Here is a 27,025-nt window from a genome sequence, read left to right on the forward strand (position 1 = left end):
CAAACTCTTCCTGGGAGCAGGTTATCTCACAGCTGCCTATTTCAGGGCTTCTTTCACCTTCTTCTGAACCATGTGGTACTGGGTACTGGATATGAGCCTAGATGGACTACAGGTCTAATCTAGTCTGGCAATGCCTATGTTCCTATCGATGGTGTAAATCCAAGACCATGCTTTAGCTAATCTTCCTTGAGCTCCTGGGAGTCTCTAGACTTGCACTGAGATCAGAACCATGTCTCATTAAATATCATCTACTCTCATGTTTTTTTTTTCTTTCAGGAAGGGTATTTCAAAACTCCTTGGACCTCTCCAGTATATTATGTCAGCTGTCAATGACACCGAATTCAGCTCTGCTCTGCTCCTTCTCACCGGGATACCTGGGCAGGAAGACTTCCATCTCTGGATCTCTATCCCCTTCTGCTTAGTGTATGTTATTTCAATAGTAGGAAATTCAGTCATTCTGTTTATTATAAAAACAGATCAAAGCCTCCACGAGCCCATGTACATTTTCCTTTCCATGTTGGCCGTCACAGACCTTGCCTTATCCATATCCACCATGCCTACAACCGTGGGTATATTCTTGTTTAACTCTAGGGAGATCAGTCTGGATGCTTGTTTTGCCCAGTTGTTCTTCATTCACTCACTTTCATTCATTGAATCATCGGTACTCCTGTTGATGGCCTTTGATCGATTCGTTGCTATTTGTAACCCACTGAGATATGCTTCTATCTTAACCCTGCCAAGAATTGGAAAGATGGGTCTGGTGTTTGTGCTAAGAGGAGTGACCTTAATCTTCCCACTCCCCTTTCTCCTTAAACGGTTCGGATATTGTCGAGGCAATGTCCTCTCACATTGCTACTGCCTGCACCAAGAGGTCATGAAGATGGCTTGTTCGGACATCACAGTCAACTACATCTATGGCTTCTTTCTTAACATCTCCGTGGTGGGGTTAGATTCACTGTTCATCTTCCTCTCATATGTGATGATCCTCAAAACAGTGCTGAAAGTTGCGTCCCGTGCGGAGTGCCTTAGGGCCCTGAACACATGTGTCTCCCACCTCTGTGCTGTCCTGCTCTTCTACACACCACAGATTGGCTTGGCTGTGATACACAGATTTGAGGAGGCCTCTCCTCCATTGCTCAAGGTTCTCCTGGGCTACATCTTTCTGTTTGTCCCACCACTTATGAACCCAATTGTGTACAGCGTGAAAAGCAAACAGCTTCATGCTAGGATAATCAGGGTGTTTCTCAAGTGAAGGGAAATTTCATCACTTGGGCCCAGGTCCAGTGACATGGGAGATGAAAAACACGGGCCACGGCCACCTATTCTATTCAGGACCTTACATCCGAGATGACATGATCTACTGAACTCCACTCTGTAAAGAGAGGTTCAGATTGGGTATAAGGGATTTATATATCGAGGGATTTATATTTGCATTAGCAGTACTTACAGGCAAAAGCGTGGGGAGGGGGAGGGTGGGGGGGGGGGGTTGATGGATCCGACCATGTAATGGAATTTAAAAGCCTGACCAGTTTTTTTTTGCTTAGGTGTGAGTAAGGCTTGGCAGCTGGTTGACATACCGTTTGTGGCCGGTTGCCCAGGGGTACTTGGCTTGAGCATTCAGTCAATGTCCTGTGTTCCCACATACAAAACACATGTGAGATGGGGGAAGGGTGGGGACGGGACCAGGGCCAGATTGAAAGGGCAGGGAGGTGCTGCACGGCTTCAATTGGCCATGGTTTTGTCCCTGACTAGGCTTTTGGGCCTTGCGCCTGCAGTTCTTTTGGGTATGCCCGAGACACCCACAATTGTAGCAGGCTAAATTACTTTTGCTGTTACCACAGAAACGCGAGTAGCCTCTGTCCTTATTTCTTTAGCTTGTTTGGCTTTGCATTTAGAGGCCCACATACAGATGGATTAATAATCAGAGCCTGGGTTCACTTTTAAATTAAGGGCTGTTTGCAGGTGAGAGTTAAAACCTTTCTTTAAGGTTTTTAGAAAGGCCTGATTCGTTTTCTTTGGGTCTGCAATTCCTGCATTGCTGGGATACATTTCCCTTTTATATTTTTAAAATACTGAGCCGCAGCCTCATTCTTGTCTTCCATGCAGCCCATGGTCGGTCCCCAATTACTGGCTTTGTTCCCCAAGGCTTTCTGGATGGCTTCCTTAAACTCAGTGCAGGCACGGGTCATATCATTTTAAGATTTGAATGTAACAGAGGCCCAAATGCCGTTTCGGTGTTCTTTTGTCAGGATTTAGGCCCATGCTAGATCAGGGCATTTAGCTTTTGTTAAGATATAAAGATTCCTGGGATGTAACGTATAGGTGGCTTAGTTTTTTTCCAGAACATTTAATTTGGGGGTTTGGGTTTTAGATTAGGGAGATTTTTTAGTAAGCCCCTCATTTCCCTTGTGCTGAGAGGAGTGTACTTATCAGTATTATGAGCCAGTCTGTTTTCACCTGTCCCGGACCACCCATTATCTTGATTTTCCCTCTTGTGTGCCAGGTTCCAATTTTGAATTTGTTTTTTAAGGTGTTTCCCATTAATTTTATTTTGTTTTTTATTAGTATCGCTCCTTGAGTCAGGGTCAGTAAACATACCCTTCTGTTTACTGCAGCATACATTCTGGTGCTCAGTACCTGGCAATGCAGCTGTCGCCTCCAGCGATCCCCACACCCCAAAAACCCTGGCAGTGCAGCCTTCGCCTCCAGTGATCCCTGCACCCAGAAAACTTGGCCACAAACACACGCACATTCAGTCCTCTTGTCTGTGTGTCCTATACGTGGTTACTATTAAAAAAAAGGGGTGTGAAGGGGTGTCCCAAACCAAGGCGTGCACTAGAGGTCGTAAGTAAAAGGATACTCATCTCTATTCCTGGATGTGAGAAACTCTCTGCGGATTCCCGATCACACCCTGCTCGCTGAGCCAAAACTGTTAAGCAAAAAGATTCTTTTCCCCAAGAATCAGGCAAGCACAGACAATACTGAAGGGGGTTTATTCATGGTACCGGGAAGACTGACAAGCAGCTTCGAAAATATGGTGCCAATGTGGCCAGTTCTACACATTTTCTTGTTAATGTATTTATACATATGAAAACAAACATTATTACAAATCAAAATAAAACCCTAAACAAAAATAAAAATGAAAACAATACGTACATATAAAGGTTATCCTATCTGCATCAAACATTTATAACTACCTTGCGGGGGAAGGAGGCAGGGTGGGGGTAAAAATAAGTGCTTACAAATATCCAGTGGGCTGTAAAGGGAGGGTTTGTTCTCTTCTAAAAGCTACATTAGTGGGCAAGCATGAACCATATAAGCTTATCAATTGTTCACAGTTGTCAGTGTCCTTGCTACTGAATGCTACTATAGCATTCCTGCTTGTTCTGCTGTTTCTATCTTAGCTGTTAGCGAAATTTTAACTGTTGCCTAACAATATCAATGGGCTCGAGAGCTTAACAGGTGTCAAACAGGGACTGGATGTTTATATGAGTAAACAGAAAATCCAATTACAGTAGTGAGGACTTAGCAACAAAGCTCTTAGAAGGGCTCTAAACCTGGCTAATTTACACTACAATAGATGTCTAATTAGTGGGTCTTGGGGACAAACTCTTCCTGGGAGCAGGTTATCTCACAGCTGCCTATTTCAGGGCTTCTTTCACCTTCTTCTGAACCATGTGGTACTGGGTACTGGATATGAGCCTAGATGGACTACAGGTCTAATCTAGTCTGGCAATGCCTATGTTCCTATCGATGGTGTAAATCCAAGACCATGCTTTAGCTAATCTTCCTTGAGCTCCTGGGAGTCTCTAGACTTGCACTGAGATCAGAACCATGTCTCATTAAATATCATCTACTCTCATGTTTTTTTTTTCTTTCAGGAAGGGTATTTCAAAACTCCTTGGACCTCTCCAGTATATTATGTCAGCTGTCAATGACACCGAATTCAGCTCTGCTCTGCTCCTTCTCACCGGGATACCTGGGCAGGAAGACTTCCATCTCTGGATCTCTATCCCCTTCTGCTTAGTGTATGTTATTTCAATAGTAGGAAATTCAGTCATTCTGTTTATTATAAAAACAGATCAAAGCCTCCACGAGCCCATGTACATTTTCCTTTCCATGTTGGCCGTCACAGACCTTGCCTTATCCATATCCACCATGCCTACAACCCTGGGTATATTCTTGTTTAACTCTAGGGAGATCAGTCTGGATGCTTGTTTTGCCCAGTTGTTCTTCATTCACTCACTTTCATTCATTGAATCATCGGTACTCCTGTTGATGGCTTTTGATCGATTCGTTGCTATCTGTAACCCACTGAGATATGCTTCTATCTTAACCCTGCCAAGAATTGGAAAGATGGGACTGGTGTTTGTGCTAAGAGGAGTGACCTTAATCTTCCCACTCCCCTTTCTCCTTAAACGGTTCGGATATTGTCGAGGCAATGTCCTCTCACATTGCTACTGCCTGCACCAAGAGGTCATGAAGATGGCTTGTTCGGACATCACAGTCAACTACATCTATGGCTTCTTTCTTAACATCTCCGTGGTGGGGTTAGATTCACTGTTCATCTTCCTCTCATATGTGATGATCCTCAAAACAGTGCTGAAAGTCGCGTCCCGTGCGGAGTGCCTTAGGGCCCTGAACACATGTGTCTCCCACCTCTGTGCTGTCCTGCTCTTCTACACACCACGGATTGGCTTGGCTGTGATACACAGATTTGAGGAGGGCTCTCCTCCATTGCTCAAGGTTCTCCTGGGCTACATCTCTCTGTTTGTCCCACCACTTATGAACCCAATTGTGTACAGCGTGAAAAGCAAACAGCTTCATGCTAGGATAATCAGGGTGTTTGTCAAGTGAAGGGAAAGTTCATCACTTGGCCTCAGGGCCAGTGACATGGGAGATGAAAAACACGGGCCACGGCCACCTATTCTATTCAGGACCTTACATCCGAGATGACATGATCTACTGAACTCCACTCTGTAAAGAGAGGTTCAGATTGGGTATAAGGCCTGGAAAAATGGGAGAGGGGCTGGTGAGGGAGGCTAGCAGACTGGGAGAAGGAGACCAAGGAAGGTAGCAACGAATACAATCTGTCTGGAGAGCCAGGGGACCAGTGTGATGTTTGCTCATAAAGAGCCACATCGGTGCCTGCTCCAACCTCAGAATTCCTCTTGATAGAGTCAGTAAAGAGAAGGGATGTGGATGTTGTTCCCCACTGTACCTGACCTGTCACTGTTCCGTCTCTGGTTAAACACCCATGAGCCAGGGAAAAAGGCTATTAAAATTTTTAAAAAATCATTCATCATAGTAATGGGGGATTTCAACTGTCCCCATACTGACTGGGACCATGTCACTTCAGGACGGGATGCCAAGATAAAGTTTCTTGACACCTTAACTGACTGCTTCTTGGAGCAGCTAGTCCTGGGAACCACAAGAAGTTGTGAAGGCCAAGCCTATAACAGGGTTCCAAAAAGAACGAGATAAATTCACAGAGTCTGAAGACAGGATACTGGGTTCGATGGACCTTTGGCCTGACCCAGTGTGGCCTCCGTAGAGGTGGATAATAGCCCTGCCCTGCCTCACAGAGGTGGCAAGAGGATAAATACATTCAAAAAGTTATGTGGCAATGAGAGTCTGACACACAAGAGACCTTGCAAGAGACTCAGGCCCATATTCCCTCCCTGGCCCCTCTGTTTTTGCTGCCCTAGCAATGCAAAGGGGTGGAAATGGTACTCAGCTCCCGCACAGAAGCACGGCTGGCTCCTATCCCAGCCCAGCCCATTCACTGTAGGGTGATCACAGTGAAAAAGCAGCACACATGCAGAAGCCCCACCCCCTCTGTGACCCCCAACCATGCCCCTCTTCTTCCCATTTGAGTCCCCTCTCTCTGCCCTGTCCCTTCCCCCAACACCCCACTGCTGCCACTCCTCTTTACCTGAGACTCCACCTTCTCTTCAGGAGAGAAGCCAGAGCTGGGCCATGGAAAGGGCTGCTCAGGGATCCAGAGCCACTGTGAGGAGCCCCAGACCCTCCTCCTGTCCTTGGCATTAGGCTGAAGGGTCCAAAAGATCCCCCAGCCTGTATCCACAGCCCCCAGTATGCACCGCCTAGGGAAGGTGGAGAGTCTGGCCTCCCTATAGTAGTCTGTGCTCTTAGGGCACCTCTCACCATGACCTAGCTGCTGCCTAGCGAAGGGGAGGAGGCTTGGTGGAAGTGGAGGAGTAGGAGGAAGCGCCTGGTGCAAAAAGACGAGGCAGGAGGTGGGGCCTCACAGCAGTAGCGAGAGGATAAATACATGGAAGGATGCACAAATACTCTGAGAGCGTAAGATCAGGGCGGTGTCAGGGTTTCAGAGACCAACACCTCTGACCTTTGTCTATAAAAGGCTTCTTACCACAGCCTCCTGTGACAGCTGGCCTCTGGGAAGCTCCATGAATCCACCCCTTGGTGTCTGTGGCAGAGGTGGGGGTGCTTAGGGGTAACAGTGTGGGATAGGATGTGGATTTATGAGGGAGAGTTGGAGCATCATGGGATGGCTGGGAGGTTCAGCAAAGTTACTGGACTTGTGTCTGAGGTGAGATTTGGCGTGTCATGAGGTCTAACTGTCAAGCAACGGATCAACAGACACGGGGCGGGGGGGGGATGTCTCATCTTAGACATCTAGCTGGGAGAAAGCCGTCTGAGCACAAAGATCAGCTTCACCATTTGGCCCTGTAACATGGCCATGGCTCAGAGCTATGGTGACTGGGCCCAGGCTCACAGAGGATTCAGCAAAGGCTGCTTCTGCAAGAAAGGGGCAAACAGAGGGGAAGATGCTCTCAGGGACACTGGGAAACTAGGCTGGGTACCAGGAGCTCTTTGGCATCCCAAAAGAACGTAAGTTGGGCCAGTTCTGTTCCTGTATCTCCAGAGCAAACCTGTCTAACTTAGCTTGCAGTGATACATGAGACAGATGAGTGTAAACATATGAGAGCTGCCTGATATTTTTAAATTTCTTAATGCTTTTTTCTGCTTCTTAATAAACCTATTTGTTTTAGGGAGGCTGGGGTGACTGTATCACGCTGGTCACAAGCACCTGAAGGGAAGAAACTGAGGAGTGAAAGCAGACCTCCATGGTGAGAAGCATTTAGCATGGAAGGGACATTGTTCCCAATTCAAAGAATGGAACAACATGAGATTCCCCCAAAGAAGGGAGGGGAAAGGGACCATATATCTTTGTTTTACTGTGACAATACCAGTTCTTCTTGGTGAGCATCTATCCTTGAATGCCTTTGAATATTCAGAATAGCAACTTGTTCAGCTTGCAGCCAAGATAAAGATCCACTCAAGACAATGATTTATAGAGTCAAAAAACTAAAGGCCAGAAGGAGCGAATACATTATCTCGTCCAGAGCTTCTCAAACGGGAAGGGGCAAGACCCCCTTGGGTGGTGCAGAATATCTTCATAGAAAGGGATGTAACAAGCTTTAGTAGAAAAGTCTTTCCTGTGTACATCAGGTGAGATGCTGATTTTTAAAATAGGCTCCAGAACTGACACTGGCAACACAGGCCAACTTCAGTACCAAGCAAATTGGCTGAAACTCATAAAGAACAGAATTATCAGACACATAGATGAACATGATTTGTTGGGTAGACTCAACACAGCTTTTCAAAGGGAAATCCTGCCTCACCAATTGATTATAATTCTTTGAGGGGGGAACAAACATGTGGTCAAAGGTGATCCAGAAAGCCTTTGACAAGTTCCCTCCCCAAAGGCGCTTAAGAAAACAGCACTCATGGGGTAAGAAGGAAGGTTGTCTCCTGGATCAGTAACTGCTTAAAAGATAGGAAACAAAGGGTAGGAATAAATGGTCAGTTTTCAGAATGGAGAGAGGTAAATAGTGGTGTCGCCCAGGGATCTGTACTGGGCCCAGTCCTATTTCAAATATTCATAAATGATCTGGAAAAAGGGGTAAACAGTGAGGTGGCAAAATTGGCAGATGATACAAAACTACTCGAGATAGTTAAGTCTCAGGCAGACCGTGAAGAGCTACTAAAGGATCGCACAAAACTGGGTGACTGGGCAACAAAATGGCAGATGCATTTTAATGTTGCTAAATGCAAAGTAATACACATTGGAAAACATAATCTCAACTACACATCTACAACGATGGGGTCGAAATTAGCTGTTACCACTCAAGAAAGAGATCTTGGAGTCATTGTGGATAGTTCTCTGAAATCATCCAGTCAACAAGCAGCGGCAGTCAAAAAAGCAAACAGAATGTTGGGAATCATCAAGAAAGCGATAGATAATAAGACAGAAAATATCATGTTGCCTCTATATAAATCCATGATATGCTCACACCTTGAATACTGCGTGCAGATGTGGTTGTCCCATATCAAAAAAGATGTATTGGAATTGGAAAAGTTTCAGAAAAGGGCAACAAAAATGATTAGGGGGATAGAACGGCTTCCATATTTAGAGAGATTAATAAGAGTGGGACTTTTCAGCTTGAGGCAACAAAGGGGGGAATATGACAGAGGTCTATAAAATCATGAGTGGTGTGGAGAAAGTAAATAAGGAAAAGTTATTTACTTGTTCCCATGATATAAGAAGTAGGGGCCACCAAATGAAATTAATAGGTAGCAGGTTAAAATCAAACACAAGAAAGTATTTTTTCATTGAATACATTGTCAACCTCTGGACCTCCTTGCAAGAGGGTGTTGTGAAGGCCAATACTATAATAGGGTTCAAAAGGAAGGTAGATAGATTCATGAAAGTTAGGTCCATCAATGGTTATTAACCGGGATGGGCAGGGATGATGTCCCGAGCCTTAGTTTGCCAGAAGCTGGGATTGGGTGACAGGGCATGGATCACTTGATGATGACCTGCCTTTTCATTCCCTTTGGGGCACCTGCCATTGGCCACTGTCAGAGGACAGGATACTGGGCTTGAGGGACATTTGGTCTGACTCACTATGGCCATTCTTATGTTCTTCAACTCATGCTGCGAAAACTGGTAGATGCCAGTTATGTGAATTGTGTTAAGGAAAAGTTAGCACATGTGACTCCATTTTGGTTTGGGGCCCACCATTGTTTAAATGCCAGCACATCATACACCAGGAGGAGTAATTCTTAGATATTGAATCCCTGTGAAAATCCTCCTCCTTGTCTCCAGCCTGCCTTGACTCCCAGTATCTAGTTTTTGTCAGTCTCTAACTCCCTGTCTCTTGGCCTTGATGTGAGGCCTCCCATCCTGATAATAAAAGTTACTGATGCATAGCTTTAGGACCATGCTGTGTAATTAACATACTGGTATAGCACGAGGAATGCACCAAGCAGGGATAGGTGGTAAATAAGACAAGGGTTTGTTTATTGGCTAAGGTTTCCGATGCACGAGGGCAACATGCTTTGCTAAAAAGTGTATAACCTTTGTATAATCTGCATTCAGGGTCCCCTCCTGGCTAGCAGGGGGGCACCACGCTCAAGCGTAATAAACTTAGTGTCTTTTGGGAACTCTGCAGTTGTGGACTTTGTTTCTGTGCCTCAGCCTAGATTCGAACTGTGCGTGTCTTACCAGGTATAATTCGCAGCAGTTGTGTGCGTGTCCTACAAGGTGTAATTCATAGCACTTGTGTGCATGTCCTACCAGGTGTAATTCGTAGCATTTGTGTGCGTGTCCTACCAGGTGTAATTCGTAGCACTTGTGTGCGTGTCCTACCAGGTATAATTCGCAGCAGTTGTGTGCGTGTCCTACAAGGTGTAATTCGTAACAATTGAAAAAAATCTCCCCTTTACTGGAGGAATCCATGGGGGAAGGATGTAAAACATATATTCCAGGCAAAGTTCCAGGTGGCAGTGGAAGTCCGAGGGCAAAGGGTAAAATAGTTTGTACCTTGGGGAAGTTTAAACCTAAGCTGGTAAAAGTAAGCTTTGGAGGTTTTCATGCAGCTCCCCACATCTGTACCCTGGAGTTCAGAGTGGGGAAGGAACCTTGACAGACTCCAAGATCTCTTTCTTGAGTGGCAACAACTAATTTGGAACCATCATTTTGTATGCATTACTTTGTATTTGTCAAGCAAAAAAAATTTGTTCCCCAGTCACCAAATTTTCTGAGATCCCTTTGTAACTTATCATAAACTACTTTGGAGTTAAGTATATTGAATAATTGTGTCTTGTCTGCAAATTTTGCCTCCTCATTTTTTACCCCTTTTCCCAGATCATTTATGAATATGTGGAACCGCACTGGTCCCAGTACAGATCCCTGTGGGAACATGAACAAACCATGTTCATCCATGTGTCTGATAATTCTGTTCTTTACCATAGTTTCAACCAGTTTGCTTTGTACTGAAGCAAGAATTACAGGCAGGATCACCACCGCAGCCTTTTTTTAAAAAACAGAATCACATTAGCTATGTGCCAGTCCTCTAGTCCAGAGGCTGACTTAAGTGATAGGTTACACACCACACTTAATTGTTCTGCAATTTGATATTTGAATTCCTGCAGAACTCTTGGGTGAATATCATCTGGTCCTAGTGACTTTTATGTTTAATTTATCAGTTAGTTGTAAAAACTCTGTGATGTGTTGTCCCCCCTGGGGTGCAATCTGGGAGCTGATGGAACTGTTGAGCCCCCTTATCCAGGCAGCTGGGCTGGCCTCTCTCACACTGCTCTGCTGGCTTCTCCAGGCAACGCTGTTACCCAACGCGAGAGCAGGTGATGCCACACACCCAACTAAGCTACCTGAGTGTTTTATTCCTAAACCACTCAAGGACAAACAGGAGACAACAGCCAATTTCCCAGCTCCCCAGCCTAGCACCCTTGGTGGAGCGTACACCCAGATTCAGTAATGGAAACAGAGGCATGTGCATGGCTGGCATGTGCATGGGGGTTGATGGATCCGACTGTGTCATGGAATTTAAAAGCCTGACCAGTTTTTTTTTGCTTAGCTGTGAGTAAGGCTTGGCAGCTGGTTGACATACTGTTTGTGGCCGGTTGCCCAGGGGTACTTGGCTTGAGCATTCAGTCAATGTCCTGTGTTCCCACATACAAAACACATGTGAGATGGGGGAAGGGTGGGGACGGGACCAGGACCAGATTGAAAGGGCAGGGAGGTGCTGCACGGCTTCAATTGGCCATGGTTTTGTCCCTGACTAGGCTTTTGGGCCTTGCGCCTGCAGTTCTTTTGGGTATGCCCGAGACACCCACAATCGTAGCAGGCTAAATTACTTTTTGCTGTTACCACAGAAATGCGAGTAGCCTCTGTCCTTATTTCTTTAGCTTGTTTGGCTTTGCATTTAGAGGCTCACATACAGATGGATTTATAATCAGAGCCTGGGTTCACTTTTAAATTAAGGGCTGTTTGCAGGTGAGAGTTAAAACCTTTCTTTAAGATTTTTAGAAAGACCTGATTCGTTTTCTTTGGGTCTGCAATGCCTGCATTGCTGGGATACATTTCCCTTTTATATTTTTACAATATTGAGCCTCAGGCTCATTCTTGTCTTGTATGCAGCCCACGATCGGTCCCCAATTACTGGCTTTGTTCCCCAAGGCTTTCTGGATGGCTTCCTTAAACTCAGTGCAGGCACGTTTCATATCATATTTAGATTTAAATGTAACAGAGGCCCAAATGCCGTTTCGGTGTTCTTTTGTAGGGATTTTGGCCCATGCGAGATCAGGGCATTTAGCTTTTGTTAAGATATAAAGATTCCTGGGATATAACGAAAAGGTGACTTACTTTTTTCCAGAATATTAAATTTGGGGGGTTGGGCTTTATATTAGGGAGATTTTTTTAGTAAGCCCCTCATTTCTTTTGTGCTGAGAGCAGTGTACTTTTCAGTATTATGAGCCACTCTGTTTTCTCCTGTCCCAGACCACCGATTATCTTGATTTTCCCCCTTGTGTGCCATTTTCCAATTTTGAATTTGTTTTTAAAGGTATTTCCAATTAATTTTATTTTGTTTTTAATCAGTATCGCTCTTTGAGTCAGGGTCAGTAAAAATACCCTTCTGTTGTATGCTTGCAACAATACGACGTGCAGAGGAGTTGTGTGGTTTTTATTAGTTTTGTTTTAGAGCCTTGTTTTTTGCTTTAAACTGACTTAGCTTGCAGTTGCAATCTGCCTTTTGATTTAGCTCTGTTGTAAGAGCCTTTTGGAGTATTTCCAACTTTTGTCATTTTTTTTATATTCACATTCTATCATTACAATCCCCTTCTCTAATTTTTTTTGGTTTGATTAGACCACCACTTGCTGTCCATTGTACTCATGCCCTTATTTCATTTATTTTTTGCTATCGTTTTTAGAAGCTTTTTTATGTTTTCCTTTTATAAAATCAATGAGTCTCCCTCCCACAGAGGGCATTAGTGAGGTTCCCCAGGACCAGTCAATGTGTCTCCTTCCTAGAGGGTATGATTGGGGCACCCTGGGGCATGCCTCATTTTCCCTCCCAGAGAGGGAAACATTGATGCATTCTGGGGCAATTTATACAACATTTTATCCCAGCTTCCTGAAACCCACTTAAGCAGCACTTCAGGGGAGACCAACTGAGCACACCCTTGTACTCAGTTTTACTGCAGCACGCATTCTGGTGCTCAGTACCTGGCAATGCAGCCGTCGCCTCCAGCGATCCCTGCACCCCAAAAACCCTGGCAGTTCAGCCTTCGCCTCCAGTGATCCCTGCACCCAGAAAACTTGGCCACAAAAAAACGCACATTCAGTCCTCTTGTCTGTGTGTCCTATACGTGGTTCCTATTAAAAAAAAAGGGGTGTGAAAGGGTGTCCCAAACCAAGGCGTGCACTAGAGGTCATAAGTAAAAGGATACTCATCTCTATTCCTGGATGTGAGAAACTCTCTGCGGATTCCCGATCACACCCTGCTCGCTGAGCCAAAACTGTTAAGCAAAAAGATTCTTTTCCCCAAGAATCAGGCAAGCACAGACAATACTGAAGGGGGTTTATTCATGGTACCGGGAAGACTGACAAGCAGCTTTGAAAATATGGTGCCATTGTGGCCAGTTCTACACAGTTTCTTGTTAATGTATTTATACATATGAAAACAAACATTATTACAAATCAAAATAAAACCCGAAACAAAAATACAAATGAAAACAATACGTACATATAAAGGTTATCCTATCTGCATCAAACATTTATAACTACCTTGCGGGGGAAGGAGGCAGGGTGGGGATAAAAATAAGTGCTTACAAATATCCGGTGGGCTGTAAAGGGAAGGTTTGTTCTGTTCTAAAAGCTAAATTAGTGGACAACCATTAACCATATAAGCTTATCAATTGTTCACAATTGTCAGTGTCCTTGCTACTGAATGCTATTATAGCATTCCTGCTTGTTCTGCTGTTTCTATCTTAGCTGTTCGTTAAATTTTAACTGTTGCCTAACAATATAAATGGGCTCGAGAGCTTAACAGGTGTCAAACAGGGACCGGATGTTTATATGGGTAAACGGAAAATCCAAGTACAGTAGTGAGGACTTAACAAAAAAGTTCTTAGAAGGGCTCTAAACCTGCCTAATTTATACTACAATATATATCTAATTAGTGGGTCTTGGGGAAAAACTCTCCTTGGGAGCAGGTTATCTCACAGCTGCCTATTTCAGGGCTTCTTTCACCTTCTTCTGAACCATGTGGTACTGGGCACTGCATATGAACCTAGAGGGACTACAGGTCTGATCTAGTCTGGCAATGCCTATGTTCCTATCGATGGTGTAAATCCAAGACCATGCTTTAGCTAATCTTCCTTGAGCTCCTGGGAGTCTCTAGACTTGCACTGAGATCAGAACCATGTCTCATTAAATATCATCTACTCTCATGTTTTTTTTTCTTTCAGGAAGGGTATTTCAAAACTCCTTGGACCTCTCCAGTATATTATGTCAGCTGTCAATGACACCAAATTCAGCTCTGCTCCGCTTCTTCTCACTGGGATACCTGGACAGGAAGACTTCCATCTCTGGATCTCTATCCCCTTCTGCTTAGTGTATGTTATTTCAATAGTAGGAAATTCAGTCATTCTGTTCATTATAAAAACAGATCAAAGCCTCCACGAGCCCATGTACATTTTCCTTTCCATGTTGGCCGTCACAGACCTTGCCTTATCCATATCCACCATGCCTACAACCCTGGGTATATTCTTGTTTAACTCTAGGGAGATCAGCCTGGATGCTTGTTTTGCCCAGCTGTTCTTCATTCACTCACTTTCAATCATTGAATCATCGATACTCCTGTTGATGGCTTTTGATCGATTCGTTGCTATCTGTAACCCACTGAGATATGCTTCTATCTTAACCCTGCCAAGAATTGGAAAGATGGGACTGGTGTTTGTGCTAAGAGGGGTGTCTGTAGTCTTCCCACTCCCCTTTCTCCTTAAACGGTTCCGATATTGTCGAGCCAATGTCTTCTCCCATTGCTACTGCCTGCACCAAGAGGTCATGAAGATGGCTTGTTCGGACATTACAGTCAACTACATCTATGGCTTCTTTCTTAACATCTCTGTGGTGGGGTTAGATTCACTGTTCATCTTCCTCTCATATGTGATGATCCTCAAAACCGTGCTGAAAGTCGCGTCCCGTGCGGAGTGCCTTAGGGCCCTGAACACATGTGTCTCCCACCTCTGTGCTGTCCTGCTTTTCTACACACCACGGATTGGCTTGTCTGTGATACACAGATTTGAGGAGGGCTCTCCTCCATTGCTCAAGGTTCTCCTGGGCTACATCTCTCTGTTTGTCCCACCACTTATGAACCCAATTGTGTACAGCGTGAAAAGCAAACAGCTTCGTGCTCGGATAATCAGGGTGTTTGTCAAGTGAAGGGTCAGTTCATCACTTGGCTCCAGGGCCAGTGACATGGGAGATGAAAAACACAGGCCACGGCCACCTATTTTATTCAGAACTTTACATCCGAGATGACATGATCTACTGAACTCCACTCTGTAAAGGGAGGTTCAGATTGGGCATAAGGCCTGGAAGAATGGGAGAGGGGCTGGTGAGGGAGGCTAGCAGACTGGGGGAAGGAGACCAAGGTAGGTAGCAGCGTTTACAATCTGTCTGTGTTCATGGAGAGCCAGGGGACCAGTGTGATGTTTGCTCATAAAGAGCCGTATCGGTGGCTGCTCCAACCTCAGAATTCCTCTTGAAGGAGTCAGTAAAGAGAAGGGACATGGAGGTTGTTCCCCACTGTACCTGGCCTGTCCCTGTCCCGTCTCTGGTTAAACACCCATGAGCCAGGGAAAAAGCTGAGGAATGTTCTGCAGTTCCAGTCCTCGCCTTTCCTGAGTTCTCTGGGTACCGCGTGATCCAACAGCTGAGTTCAGGGGCTATTCAAGTGACACAGTCACCCCCCTTTCCCTCTGCCCTCAGCCAGGTGCATGTGTCTGAGTCGTGTCAGAGACATGGTTAAAGCAGGAGCCCCAGGAGCAGTCAGTTAGGCAGCTCCTCTCCCATTGATGACAGCGCACTGCACACCTGATGATCCACCCCCATCTGACTGTAATGCAAAATATATTGAATGAACAGAATAGGTAATGCTGGTGAGGGAGTTGCACTATTTGTGAAAGAAAGTGGACCATCAAATGAAGGAAAAATCCTCAATGAAGCAAACTGCACCATAGAATCTCTATGAGTGGAAATTCCATGCTCTAATGTTAAGAATACAGTGGTAGGGATATATTACTGACCACCTACCCAGGATGGTGATAGTGACTGTGAAATGCTCAGGGCGAATAGAGAGGCTATTAAAATTTTAAAAAATCATTAATGATAATAATGGGGGATTTCAGCGGTCCCCATACTGACTGGGTACATGTAACTTCAGGATGGGATGCAGAGATAAAGTTTCTTGACATCTTAACTGACTGCTTCTTGGAGCAGCTAGTCCCAGAACCCACAAGATGTTGTGAAGGCCAAGTCTATAACAGGGTTCAAAAAAGAACTAGATAAATTCACGGAGGAAAGGCCCCTCAAAGGCTATTAGCCAGGATGGGCAGGGATGGTGTTCGTAGACTTTGTTTGCCAGAAGCTTGGAATGGGTAACAGGGGTGGAACTCCTGATGTTTGCCTGTTCTGTTCATTCCTTCTGGGGCACCTGGCACTGGCCACTGTCTGAAGACAGGATACTGGGTTCGATGGACCTTTGGTCTGACCCAGTGTGACCTCCGTAGAGGTGGATAATAGCCCTGTCCTGCCTCACAGAGGTGGTGAGAGGATAAATACATTCAAAAAGTTATGTGTGAATGTGGATCTGACACACAAGAGACCTTGCAAGAGACTCAGACCCAGATTCCCTCCCTGGCCCTCTGTTTGTGCAGCCCTAGCAATGCAAAGGGGTGAAAATGGTACTCAGCTCCCGCACAGAAGCATGGCTGGCTCCTATCCCAGCCCAGCCCATTCACTGTAGGGTGACCACCTTCTCCAAAGGAAAAAGCGGGACACATGTAGAAGCCCCACCCCCTCTGTAACCCCCAACTATGCCCCTCTTCTTCTCATTTGAGGCCTCTCTCTCTGCCCTGTCCCTTCCCCCAACACCCCACTTCTGACACTCCTCTTTACCTGAGACTCCACCCTCTCTTCAGGAGAGAAGCCAGAGCTGGGCCATGGAAAGGGCTGCTCAGCGATCCAGAGTGACGATAAGGTGGATAGAAAACTGGCTAGATTGTCAGGCTCAATGGGTAGTGATCAATGGTTCCATATCTAGTTGGCAGCCAGTATCAAGTGGAGTGCCCCAAGGGTCAGTCCTGGGGTCTGTTTTGTTCAATATCTTCATTAATGATCTGGAGGATGGTGTGGAGGAGTAATGGTCTCAAATTGCAGTGGGGGAGGTTTAGGTTGGATATTAGGAAAAACGTTTTCACTAGGAGCATGGTGAAACACTGGAATGCGTTGCCTAGGGAGGTGGTGGAATCTCCTTCCTTAGACGTTTTTAAGGTCAGGCTTGACAAAGCCCTGGCTGGGATGATTTAGTTGGGGATTGGTCCTGCTCTGAGTAGGGGGTTGGACTAGATGACCTCCTGAGGTCCCTTCCAACCCTGATATTCTATGATTCCAGGCTCGTCCATTGACTCCCTTGTGACCTTGGGCAACTCACTTTGTGCCTCAGCAATATGTGTTTTATTACGGATCAATGTAGAGGTTTACATCTAGGAACAAGGGATGGAGGCCATCTTTACTGGATGGTGGACCCAATGCTGGAAAACAGTGAGTCTGAAAAAGACTGGGGGCGTGGCAGAAACACCTGAACATTAGCTCCCAGAGTGGTGTTATGGCTGAAAAAGCAGGGGCAATCTGTGATGTAGAACCAGGAGAATCTCAGTAGGAGCAGAGAGGTTATTTTAAATCTGATTTTGGCATTGGTGAGACCAGTGCTGGAATCCTGTGACTAACTCTCGTGTCTAGAGTTTTGAGAAATTGGAGCGAGTTCAGGGATGAGCCCATGGGAATGATTCAAGGATTATAAAACCTGCTTTAGAGTGATAGACTCCAGGATCTTAACCGATTTAGCATAACAATGAAAAGGTTCAGGGGTGACTTGATCACAGTCTGCAATTACCTGAATGAGGAACGAAAGTTTAACAATGGGCCCTTCAATCTAGCAGAGAAAGTTATAAGAGGATCCAATGGCTGGAAGCTGAAGCGAAACACATTCAGACTGGAACTAAGGTGTTTTTTTTTTAACAATAACCATAATTAACTATTGGAACAAGTTACCAAGGGCCGTGGTAGATTCTCCATGTTTGACAATTGTTAATCGCGACAGGATTTTGTTCTAACAGCTCTGCCCTACGTCAGGCCAGGTCTCTGCCCTGTGCTATAGAGTGATAGGTGATCACAGTGGTGCCTTCTGGTCTTGGGATCTGCCCCATGTTGTTAATAGCACTGCCCTACTGCTCGGGGTGGTGTACTGATAACTATGTTACAGATTGTGCTGTGCTCAAACTATGCAATAGTTGGGGACATGGGAATCCCCTGTTGCCCATTAAGTAGCAGCTAAGTAGTTGCACCGTATGTAGGAAAACAGTTTGATTGCTCAGATCTCCAGTATGAAACGGGAGAAAAGCCTGTTGAGAGTCTTCTTTAGAGGCAAAAGCAACAAGGGTGATGTTGTGCTGTGTGTCTGCTATAAACCACCAGGCCAGGAGGAGGAGGTAGACAAGGGCTTTTTTTTGGACACCTAACAGAAGTTTCCAGATCACAGGCCCTGGTTTTCATGGGGGACTTCAATCACCTGACATCTGCTGGGAGAACAATAAAAGAGTGTACAGACAATCCAGGAAGTTCTTGGAGAGTGTTGAGGAAAACTTCCGAGAGCAAGTGCTGCAGGAACCAACTAGGGGCCATGCTCCTCTTGACCTGCTGCTCACAAACAGGGAAGAAATGGTAGGGGAAGTAGAATTGGATGACAACCTGGGCAGTAGTGACCATGAGATGGTTGCATTCAGGATCCTGACAAAAGGAAGAAAGGAGAGCAGCAGAACATGGACCCTGGATTTCAGAAAAGCAGACTTTGTCTCCCATAGGGAACTGATGGGCAGGATCCCCTGGGAGGCTAATATGAGGGGTGAAAGGAGTCCAGGAGACCTGACTGTATTTTAAGGAAGCAGAAACAAACCATCCTGATGTTCAGAAAGAACAGGAAGTATGGCAGGCGACCAGCTTGGCTTAACAGAAAAACCTTTGGTGAGCAAAAACAATAAAAGGAAGTTTACAAGAAGTGGAAATTCGGGCAGATGACTAGGGAGGAGTATAAAAATATTGCTTGAGCATGCAGGGGTGTAATTAGGAAGGACAAAGCACAACTGGATTTGCAGCTAGCAAGGGATGTGAAGGGTAGCAAGAAGGCTTTCTACAGGTATGATAGCAACAAGGTCAGGGAAAGTGTGGTACCCTTACTGAATGGGGGAGGCAACCTAGTGACAGAGGATGTGGAAAAAGCTGAAGTACTCAATGCTTTTTTTTGCCTCGATCTTCACAGACAAGGTCAGCTCCCAGACTGCTCCACAGGGCAGCACAGAATGGGGAGGAGGTGAGCAGCCTTCAGTGGTGAAAGAACAAGTTAAGGACTATTTAGAAAAGCTGGACATGCACAAGTCTATTGGTCCAGATCTAATGTATTTGAGGGTGCTGAGGGAGTTGGCTGAGGAGATTCCAGAACATTGGACATTATCTTTGAAAACTTGTGGTGATCAGGAGAGGTCCCAGATGATTGTAAAAGAAAATGTAGTGACCATATTTAAAAAAGGGGAAAAAGAGAACCCCGGGAATTACAGACCGGTCAGTCTCACTTCAGCCCCTGATATAATCATGGAGCAGATCCTCAAGGAGTCCATTTTGAAGCACTTGGAGGAGAGGAAGGTAATCAGGAACAGTCAACATGTATTCACCAAGTGCAAGTCATGTATGACCTATCTCATTGCCTTCTATATTGAGATACCTTGCTCTGTGAATATGGCGAAAGCGATGGACTTGATATATCTTAACTTTAGCAAAGCTATTGATATGGACTCCTACAGTATTCTTGCCAGCAAGTTAAAGAAGTATGGATTATACGGTGGATAGAAAGCTGGCTAGAACTAGGAGCGGAGCTCTTGTTTACCTGCTGCTCACAGACCGGGAAGGGTTTAAAACAGATAAAAGAAAGTACTTCTTCACACAACACACAGCCTGTGGTACTCCTTGCCAAGAGATGCTGTGAAGGCCAAAACTATAAGTGATCCAAATAGAACTGGGTAAATTCCTGGAGGACTGGTCCATCAGCAGCTGTTAGCCAAGATGGTCAGGGGTGCAGGCAAATACTCTCAATGTCTCTAAACCTCTGATGGTCAGTGGCTCCCTCTGTTAAAGAGCTAGCATGGCCCCACCCAGTCAGAAATCCAGGGGTTGCTCTGTGCGGGAGGCTGATGGGGGGGGCTAGTGCTGCCACCTAGGGGTGTGTTCCTGTAACATGAGTGATCAAGGCCCATGCTTGGAGCTAGAGCTGGGCTGGAAAACAGAGAGGGGTTTTTTTGCCCATGATAAATTTTGATCTACATTGAAATGTTTCCTTTTTCATCCATTTTTTTAATATTATTTTTCTCTGAGTGCTCAGTTGCCATGATGCTGCCCAGCTGCAGCTCCCTGGATCCCAGACTTCTCATCTCTGTGCAACCCCCTCTACCCTGTACAGTGGATCACTGACATCAATGCATAACTTGGGGATCCCTGTTTGCTCAGGGAGAAGGGAAGGGACCTCCTGTCCTGGAGTGATCGGAAGGAAATTTCCATGTGGAAAGCCTTGTGGAATCTCCCTTCCCCGGCCTGCACCCTGGGTTTGTAATGCAGGAAAGGGGGCTGCTGGGAAGAAATCTGGTCCTATGTTGTTTTTATTTCAGCAAGACACAGCTCTGACAGCATCAGCATAACCACTTGGCCTCCCCTGAGGGAGCCATGTGACTAATCAGAAACATACGAACAGTGACGACAAGCGTGGATTCCAAAAATAGAGCCTGTAGGAGGACTGGCGCTGCAGTCCAGGTGGGCAGCATCACCACATCCCCTGTGATTTGGCCTCCTGCAGTTTGCCATTCACCATGACGGGGGTTAAAGCTGATGCATGCTAAGCCAAGCAGCTGAGGTTCCCCGATGGCCACGTGGCCCCCAAGGAAATGTACAAGGAGGCTTCATAAAGACAGTTGCCTCTGTATCTGAACAGATACTGCCTACTGCCCGTGCAACCTCTCCGATGGCTCTTTGTCCTTTACCGTGAAGACCTCTGATGTCAGCGACTCCCCTTCTGGCAGGAACTGGGTATGTTGGCAGGTTTCTCTATCTTCACAATGCGAATTGAAGGGGAAAGGCGTCAATCTCTTTCCATTTGCAGCTGTTCTGGCAGTGGCAGAGGACTCAGCGGGGCTATCAGGGTGACTCAGTGACGGGGCTGGAGGCAGGCTGAACTAGATGACTTAGGAACCCCTCCCCTGTGTCTCCTCCATGGTGGGTTAATCAAGCTACACAGAAATCTGACATTCAAAGTGTTAAAACCCCAATGCCCTGAGTCAGGTTTTCTCAAGGGGTCCCATTTCTAGAGGTGCCATGTGCTCTGGGGCCGACCCTGCCAGGGGCTGAGTGAGAGGAGACCACACGGAATATCAATGACTAGTTCCCAAATCTCCTTGGGTTTATTTACTCCTGGAAAGTTAATCATCAAATGCATTTTCAATGTCATGAGACAACAGAACTGCTGGTCCGTGTTTCAGCAAAGAGTAGAGCTGAGGTGCAGGAAAGGGAAGTGCAGTAGTGATTGCATGTAATTTAAACCCAACACCTGTTACATGAGCATGGGTGAAGTAACTTGCACGTTCACCTGGATATAAGTCCAAAACTAGTGTTTGCATTATTCACCCTTTTGTGACACCAACCCTTCCCATGCCCTGCTGAAGTAACTGTCTGTTGGCTTGTAACTTACCAGATATCTACAGACTGTTGCACGGGGAGAGGATGCAGGTCCTGTGAGGATGATCTATATCTCTAGATTCTGTCAACACTGGACAGGCAAAGCCTGGAGAGATTCTTGGGGGTCAGAGTGTATCACTGGGAGAATTTGGTGAAGGAAAGTTAATGGAGCCCTGTTCGGATAGCATTTACACATGTAAATCTGGAGTGATGTGCTTGGAGCCAATTTTATTGAATTCAGAATGTGGTCCTAAAATGTATCCCATATGCTGCAAAGAGGCAGTGGCATAATTTGGATTCTCAGGAGTGGGGGAAATAAACAACAAGGCAATGAAACGTTTATAAATAGTTTCAATTCAGGACAGATAAATGTAATGACCATTTTCACCATGCAATTGCAATGTGTTTCTACACGTCATGATTCAATGGGCCAAATGCAGAAGTGGAAGTCCAAAAAGTGAGTCTGTGTGAAGGTCACAATTGTAAAATCACATAGTGCTTAAGTAAGCTGCAGAACTCCCAGCCACAAGATATCAATGGGGCCATGACCTTAGAAGCTTTCAAAGAGGGACTGGATGTGTTTATGGGTAACCAGAAAATCCAATTACCGTAGTGAGGATTACTTTAAAAGTATTGGAAGGGCTCTAAACCTTTCTGATTTACACTACAAAATATGGCTAACTAGTGGGTGTCAGGGGAAAACTTGTTCTGGGAGCAGGTTTTTTCAGAGCTGTCTATTGCAGGGCTTCTTCAACTTTCCTCTGAATCATCAATAAGGACAAATGCAAAGTACTCCATATAGGAAGGAACAATCAGATGCACATAGAGAATGGGAAATGACTGCCTAGGAAGGAGTACTGCAGAAAGGGATCTGGGGGTCCTAGTGAACCACAAGGTAAATATGAGTCAACAGTGTAACATTGTTGCAAAAAAAGCAAACATCATTCTGGGATGTATTAGTAGGAGTGTTCTAAGCAAGACATGAAAAGTAATTCTTCCACTCTACTCTGCACTGATTAAGCCTCAACTGGAGTATTGTGTCCTGTTCTGGGCACCACATTTCAGGAAAGATATGGACAAGTTGGAGAGAGTCCAGAGAAAAGCAAAAAGGATGATTAGGGGTCTGGAAAATATGACCTATGAGGGAAGATTGAAAGAAGTGGGTCTGTTTAGTCTGAAAAAGAGAAGACTGAGCGGGGACATAATAACAGTTTTCAACTTCCTAAAAGGTGGTTACAAGGAGGAGGGAGAAAAATGTCTCTCTTTAAACTCTGATGATAGGACAAGAAGGAATGGACTTAAATTGCAGCAAGGGAGGCTTAGGTTGGAGATTAGGAAAATATTCCTAACTGTCAGGTTGGTTAGGCACTGGAATAAATTGCCTAGGGAGGTTGTGGAATCTCCATCATTGGAGATTTTTAAGAGTAGGTTAGACAAACACCTGTCAGGGATGGTCTAGATGGTAATGGTCCTGGCATGCATGCAGAGGACTGGACTTGATGACCCCTCGAGGTCCCTTCCAGTTCTATGATTCTAAAATCTGGAACTGGCCACTGGGCTAGATGGATTAAAGGCCTGATCCAGTCTGGCAGCACCTGTTTTCCTGTTTGTGGTGTAAATCCAGACTATGTTTTTGCTGATTCTCCTTGAACTCCTGGGAGTCTCTAGACTTGCACTGAGAAAAGAAAAATGTCTCATTAAATATCATCTAGTCTCCTGTTCTTTTTCCTTTCAGGAAGGAGAGTTCAAAACTCCTGGGACCTTCCAAGTCCATGATGTCAGCTGTAAATGACACCAAATTCAACTCTGCAGTGTTCCTTCTCACCGCAATACCTGGGCAGGAAGACATCCATCTCTGGATCTCTATCGCTTTCTGCTTAATGTATGCTATTTCATTAGTAGGAAATTTAGTCATTCTGTTCATTATAAAAACAGATCCAAGCCTCCATGAGCCTATGTACATTTTCCTTTCCATGTTGGCTGTCACAGACCTTGGCTTATCAATAGCCACCATACCGACAATACTGGGCATATTGTGGTTTAACTCTAGGGAGATCAGTTTCAATGCTTGCTTAGCGCAGCTGTTCTTCATCCACTCGCTTTCATTCATTGAATCCTCTGTGCTCCTGTCTATGGCCTTTGACCGCTTTGTTGCAATTCGTGACCCTCTGAGATATGCTTCTATCTTAACCCCACCTAGAATAGCCAAGATTGGACTGGTGTTTGTGATAAGAGGAGTGGCCTTAATATTCCCACTCCCCTTTCTCCTGAAACAGTTCCAATACTGTCGAGCCAATGTCCTCTCCCATTCCTACTGCCTGCACCAGGATGTCATGAAGATGGCTTGTTCAGACATCACGGTCAACAGCATCTATGGCTTGTTCATAATAATCTCCACAGTGGGTTTGGACTCACTACTTATCCTCCTATCTTATGTGATGATCCTCAAGACAGTGCTAAGCATTGCATCCCACGTGGAGCGTGTCAGGGCCCTGAACACCTGCGTCTCCCACCTCTGTGCTGTCTTGCTCTTCTATACGCCAATGATTGGCCTGTCTGTGATACACAGATTTGGGAAGGGCTCCTCTCCCTTGCCTCAGATTTTCCTGGGTTACATCTACTTGCTGGCCCCGCCCCTGATGAATCCAATTGTGTACAGTGTGAAAAGCAGACATCTTCGTGCGAGAATAATCAGGGTGTTCATCAAGTGAAGGTTCAGTTGACCACCAGGCTCCAGCACTGGAGACACAGGAGACAAAAATCACAGGCTGCCTATTCCATCCTGGACCCTTACACCTGAGATGACATGCGTTACTGATCTTCTCTCTATATACAGAGGTTCAGACAAGGTCTAAGGCCTGTGGCCAGCAGAGAGGCTCTGATGTTGGAGGACAGGGCACTGGGGGAAGGAGGCCAAGCCAGGCAGCAGCGTTTACCAAGTGATTCTGTGCATGGAGAACCAGGGGTCCAGTGCGATTTTGGCTCATTGAGAGCTGTATCGGTCGCTGCTGTGACCTTAGATTTTATGTCAATGCAGTCAATAAAGAGAAAGGATGAGGATGTTCTTTCCCATTACACCTGGCCTGTCATTGTCTCGTCTCTGGTTAAACATCCAAGGGCCATGACAATATTTGCAAAGCTGCTTTGCATTCACAATCCTGGCCCTTCCCGAGCACTCTGGGTTCTTCGTGAACTATGGGCCCCGCACCAGGTGTGGACAGAGGCCATTCAAGGAGCACGGACACCCACCCTTCCCCTATGCCCTTATGCTAGGTGCTTGGGACTGAGTCATGTCAGAGACATGATTAATGCTGGAGCCCCAGGAGAAGCCATTCAGGCAGCCCCTCGCCCACTGATGGCTCTGCACACCTGCTGAATTCACCCCCATCTGACTGCAATGCTCCCTAGCCAGAACAGAGCTGCATGTGCTAGTGAGGGTCTGACACGCAGGAGTCTTGGCAAGAGACTAAGGGCCAGGCTCCCAACCTGGCTGCTCCGTTTGTGCTGCCCCAGCAATGCAAAGGGGTGGAAACAGGCCTCAGCTCCCCCACAGAGGCACAGCTCACTCCTATCCCAGCCCAGCCCACTCAGTGTAGGATGGCCACCTTTTCAAAAGGCGAGAGCAGGTGAAAGGCAGGAGCCCCATCCCCTCTATTACCCCACCCATATCTGCTCCTCTTCCCCTCAGTCTGTGCTCACTGGCCAGGCTGGAAGCCAGAGGTGGACCACAGTCAATCTGTGGAACTTTTTGTCAGAGGATGTTCTGAAGGCAAAGACTACAACTGGGGTAAAAAAAGAACTAGATTAGTTCATGGAGGATAGGTCCATCAATGGCTATTAGCCTGGCTGGGCATGGATGGTGTCTCTAGCCTCTGTTTGCCAGAAGGTGGGAATGTGCAACAGGGGATGGATCACTTGATGACTATCTGCTCTAGGTCATCTGATGGGTCACATTCAACCTTTTTGCATCACATTGGGAGCTCATGTGGAGTTGCTTGCCTGCTATGACCCTGCTCTGGGTAATCTCAACATGTTGAGCTGCCAGCTGCCCCTCCCCAGCCACTAGCCCCAGAGAGGAAGGATGATTCAGGGTTAAAGTGCTGGCCTGGCCCTCAGAAGAACTGGCTTCAGTTCCAGGCTCTTCCACAGACTTCTTCCATGACCTTGGGCAACTCAATTTGTGCCTCAGTAATATGTGTTTTATTATGGATCAATGTAAGGTTTACATCCAGGAAGAAAAAACTGGGGATGTGTCATAAACACCTGAACATAGGGGAATCTCAGTAGGAACAGAGAGATCATTTTACCTTTGTATTTGGACCTGCTGTGACCAGTGCTGGAATCCTTTGTCTAACTCTGGTGTCTAGAGTATTGATAAATTGAAGAGGGTTCAGAGAAGAGCCCATGGGAATGATTAAAGCAGAAAAAGTTATAACAGGATCCAGTGTCTGGAAGCTGAAGCGAAACACATTCAGACTGGAACAAAGGTGTTTTTTTTAACAATAACCATAATTAACTATTGTAACAAGTTACCAAGGGCCGTGGTAGATTCTCCATGACTGACAATTGTTAAATCAAGACAGGATTTTGTTCTAACAGCTCTGCCGTAAGTAAGGGTAGGTCTCTGGCCTGTGCTATAGAGTGATAGGTGATCACAATGATGCCTTCTGGCCTAGAGATCTGCCCCATGTTGTTAATAGCACTGCCCTACTGCTCGGGGTGGTGTACTGATAACTATGTTACAGATTGAGAGGTGCTCAGGCACTGCAATAGTGGGGGACATAGCTACATAGCTATCCCATGTTGCCCATTAAGTAGCAACTAAGTATTTGCATTATATGTAAGAGAGCAGTTTGATTGCTCAGAGCTCCAGTACGAAACTGGAGAAACCCCTTGCCAAGGTTCCTTCCCCACTCTGAACTCTAGGGTACAGATTTGGGGACCTGCATGAAAGACCCCCTAAGCTTATTCTTACCAGCTTAGGTTAAAAACGTCCCCAAGGTACAAACTTTGCCTTGTCCTTGAACCCTATGCTGCCACCACCAAGCGCGTTAAACAAAGAACAGGGAAAGAGCCCACTTGGAGACATCTTCCCCCAAAATATCCCTCCAAGCCCTACACCCCCTTTCCTGGGGAAGTTTTGACAAAAATCCTCACCAATTGGTACAGGTGAACACAGACCCAAACCCTTGGATCTTAAGAACAATGAAAAATCAATCAGGTTCTTAAAAGAAGAATTTTAATTAAATAAAAGGTAAAAGAATCACCTCTGTAAAATCAGAATGGTAAATACCTTACAGGGTAATCAGATTCAAAACATAGAGAATCCCTCAAGGCAAAACCTTAAGTTACAAAAAGACACAAAAACAGGAGTATACATTCTATCCAGCACAGTTTATTTACCAGCCATTTAACAAAAGGAAATCTAACGCATTTCAAGCCAGATTACTTTCTAACTTAACAGAATTTCTGAGACTGCATTCCTGATCTGTTCCTGGCAAAAGCATCACACAGACAGACAGACCCTCCCCGCCCCCGCCTCCAGCTTTGAAAGTATCTTGTCTCCCCATTGGTCATTTTGGTCAGGTGCCAGCGAGGTTACCTTTAGCTTCTTAA

The 27,025-nt window shown here is 45.7% G+C and overlaps 4 protein-coding genes across 4 annotated transcripts; all 4 read left to right on the forward strand.

Moving 5' to 3' along the window:
* Positions 1-316: 316 nt before the first annotated feature.
* Positions 317-1,252, forward strand: LOC311513622 (olfactory receptor 51G2-like; the record flags this gene model as incomplete). The annotated part of the gene is made up of 1 exon (XM_084615578.1): positions 317-1,252. The coding sequence occupies one exon, from the start codon at positions 317-319 to the stop codon at positions 1,250-1,252; it is 936 nt and encodes a 311-aa protein (XP_084471704.1).
* A 2,669-nt stretch (positions 1,253-3,921) lies between these two features.
* LOC311513636 (olfactory receptor 51G2-like) lies at positions 3,922-4,857 on the forward strand (the record flags this gene model as incomplete). Its single annotated transcript, XM_084615600.1, has 1 exon — positions 3,922-4,857. One exon carries the CDS (start codon positions 3,922-3,924, stop codon positions 4,855-4,857), a length of 936 nt encoding a protein of 311 aa, XP_084471726.1.
* Positions 4,858-13,861: 9,004 nt separating this feature from the next.
* LOC311513492 (olfactory receptor 51G2-like) lies at positions 13,862-14,797 on the forward strand (the record flags this gene model as incomplete). The annotated part of the gene is made up of 1 exon (XM_084615368.1): positions 13,862-14,797. The coding sequence occupies one exon, from the start codon at positions 13,862-13,864 to the stop codon at positions 14,795-14,797; it is 936 nt and encodes a 311-aa protein (XP_084471494.1).
* Positions 14,798-23,181: 8,384 nt separating this feature from the next.
* Positions 23,182-24,120, forward strand: LOC311513387 (olfactory receptor 51G2-like; the record flags this gene model as incomplete). The annotated part of the gene is made up of 1 exon (XM_084615188.1): positions 23,182-24,120. One exon carries the CDS (start codon positions 23,182-23,184, stop codon positions 24,118-24,120), a length of 939 nt encoding a protein of 312 aa, XP_084471314.1.
* Between the last annotated feature and the right edge of the window lie 2,905 nt (positions 24,121-27,025).

Source organism: Lepidochelys olivacea (assembly GCF_965140295.1).
Source record: "Lepidochelys olivacea isolate rLepOli2 genome assembly, chromosome: 1".
NCBI classification, from domain to species: Eukaryota; Metazoa; Chordata; order Testudines; family Cheloniidae; genus Lepidochelys; species Lepidochelys olivacea.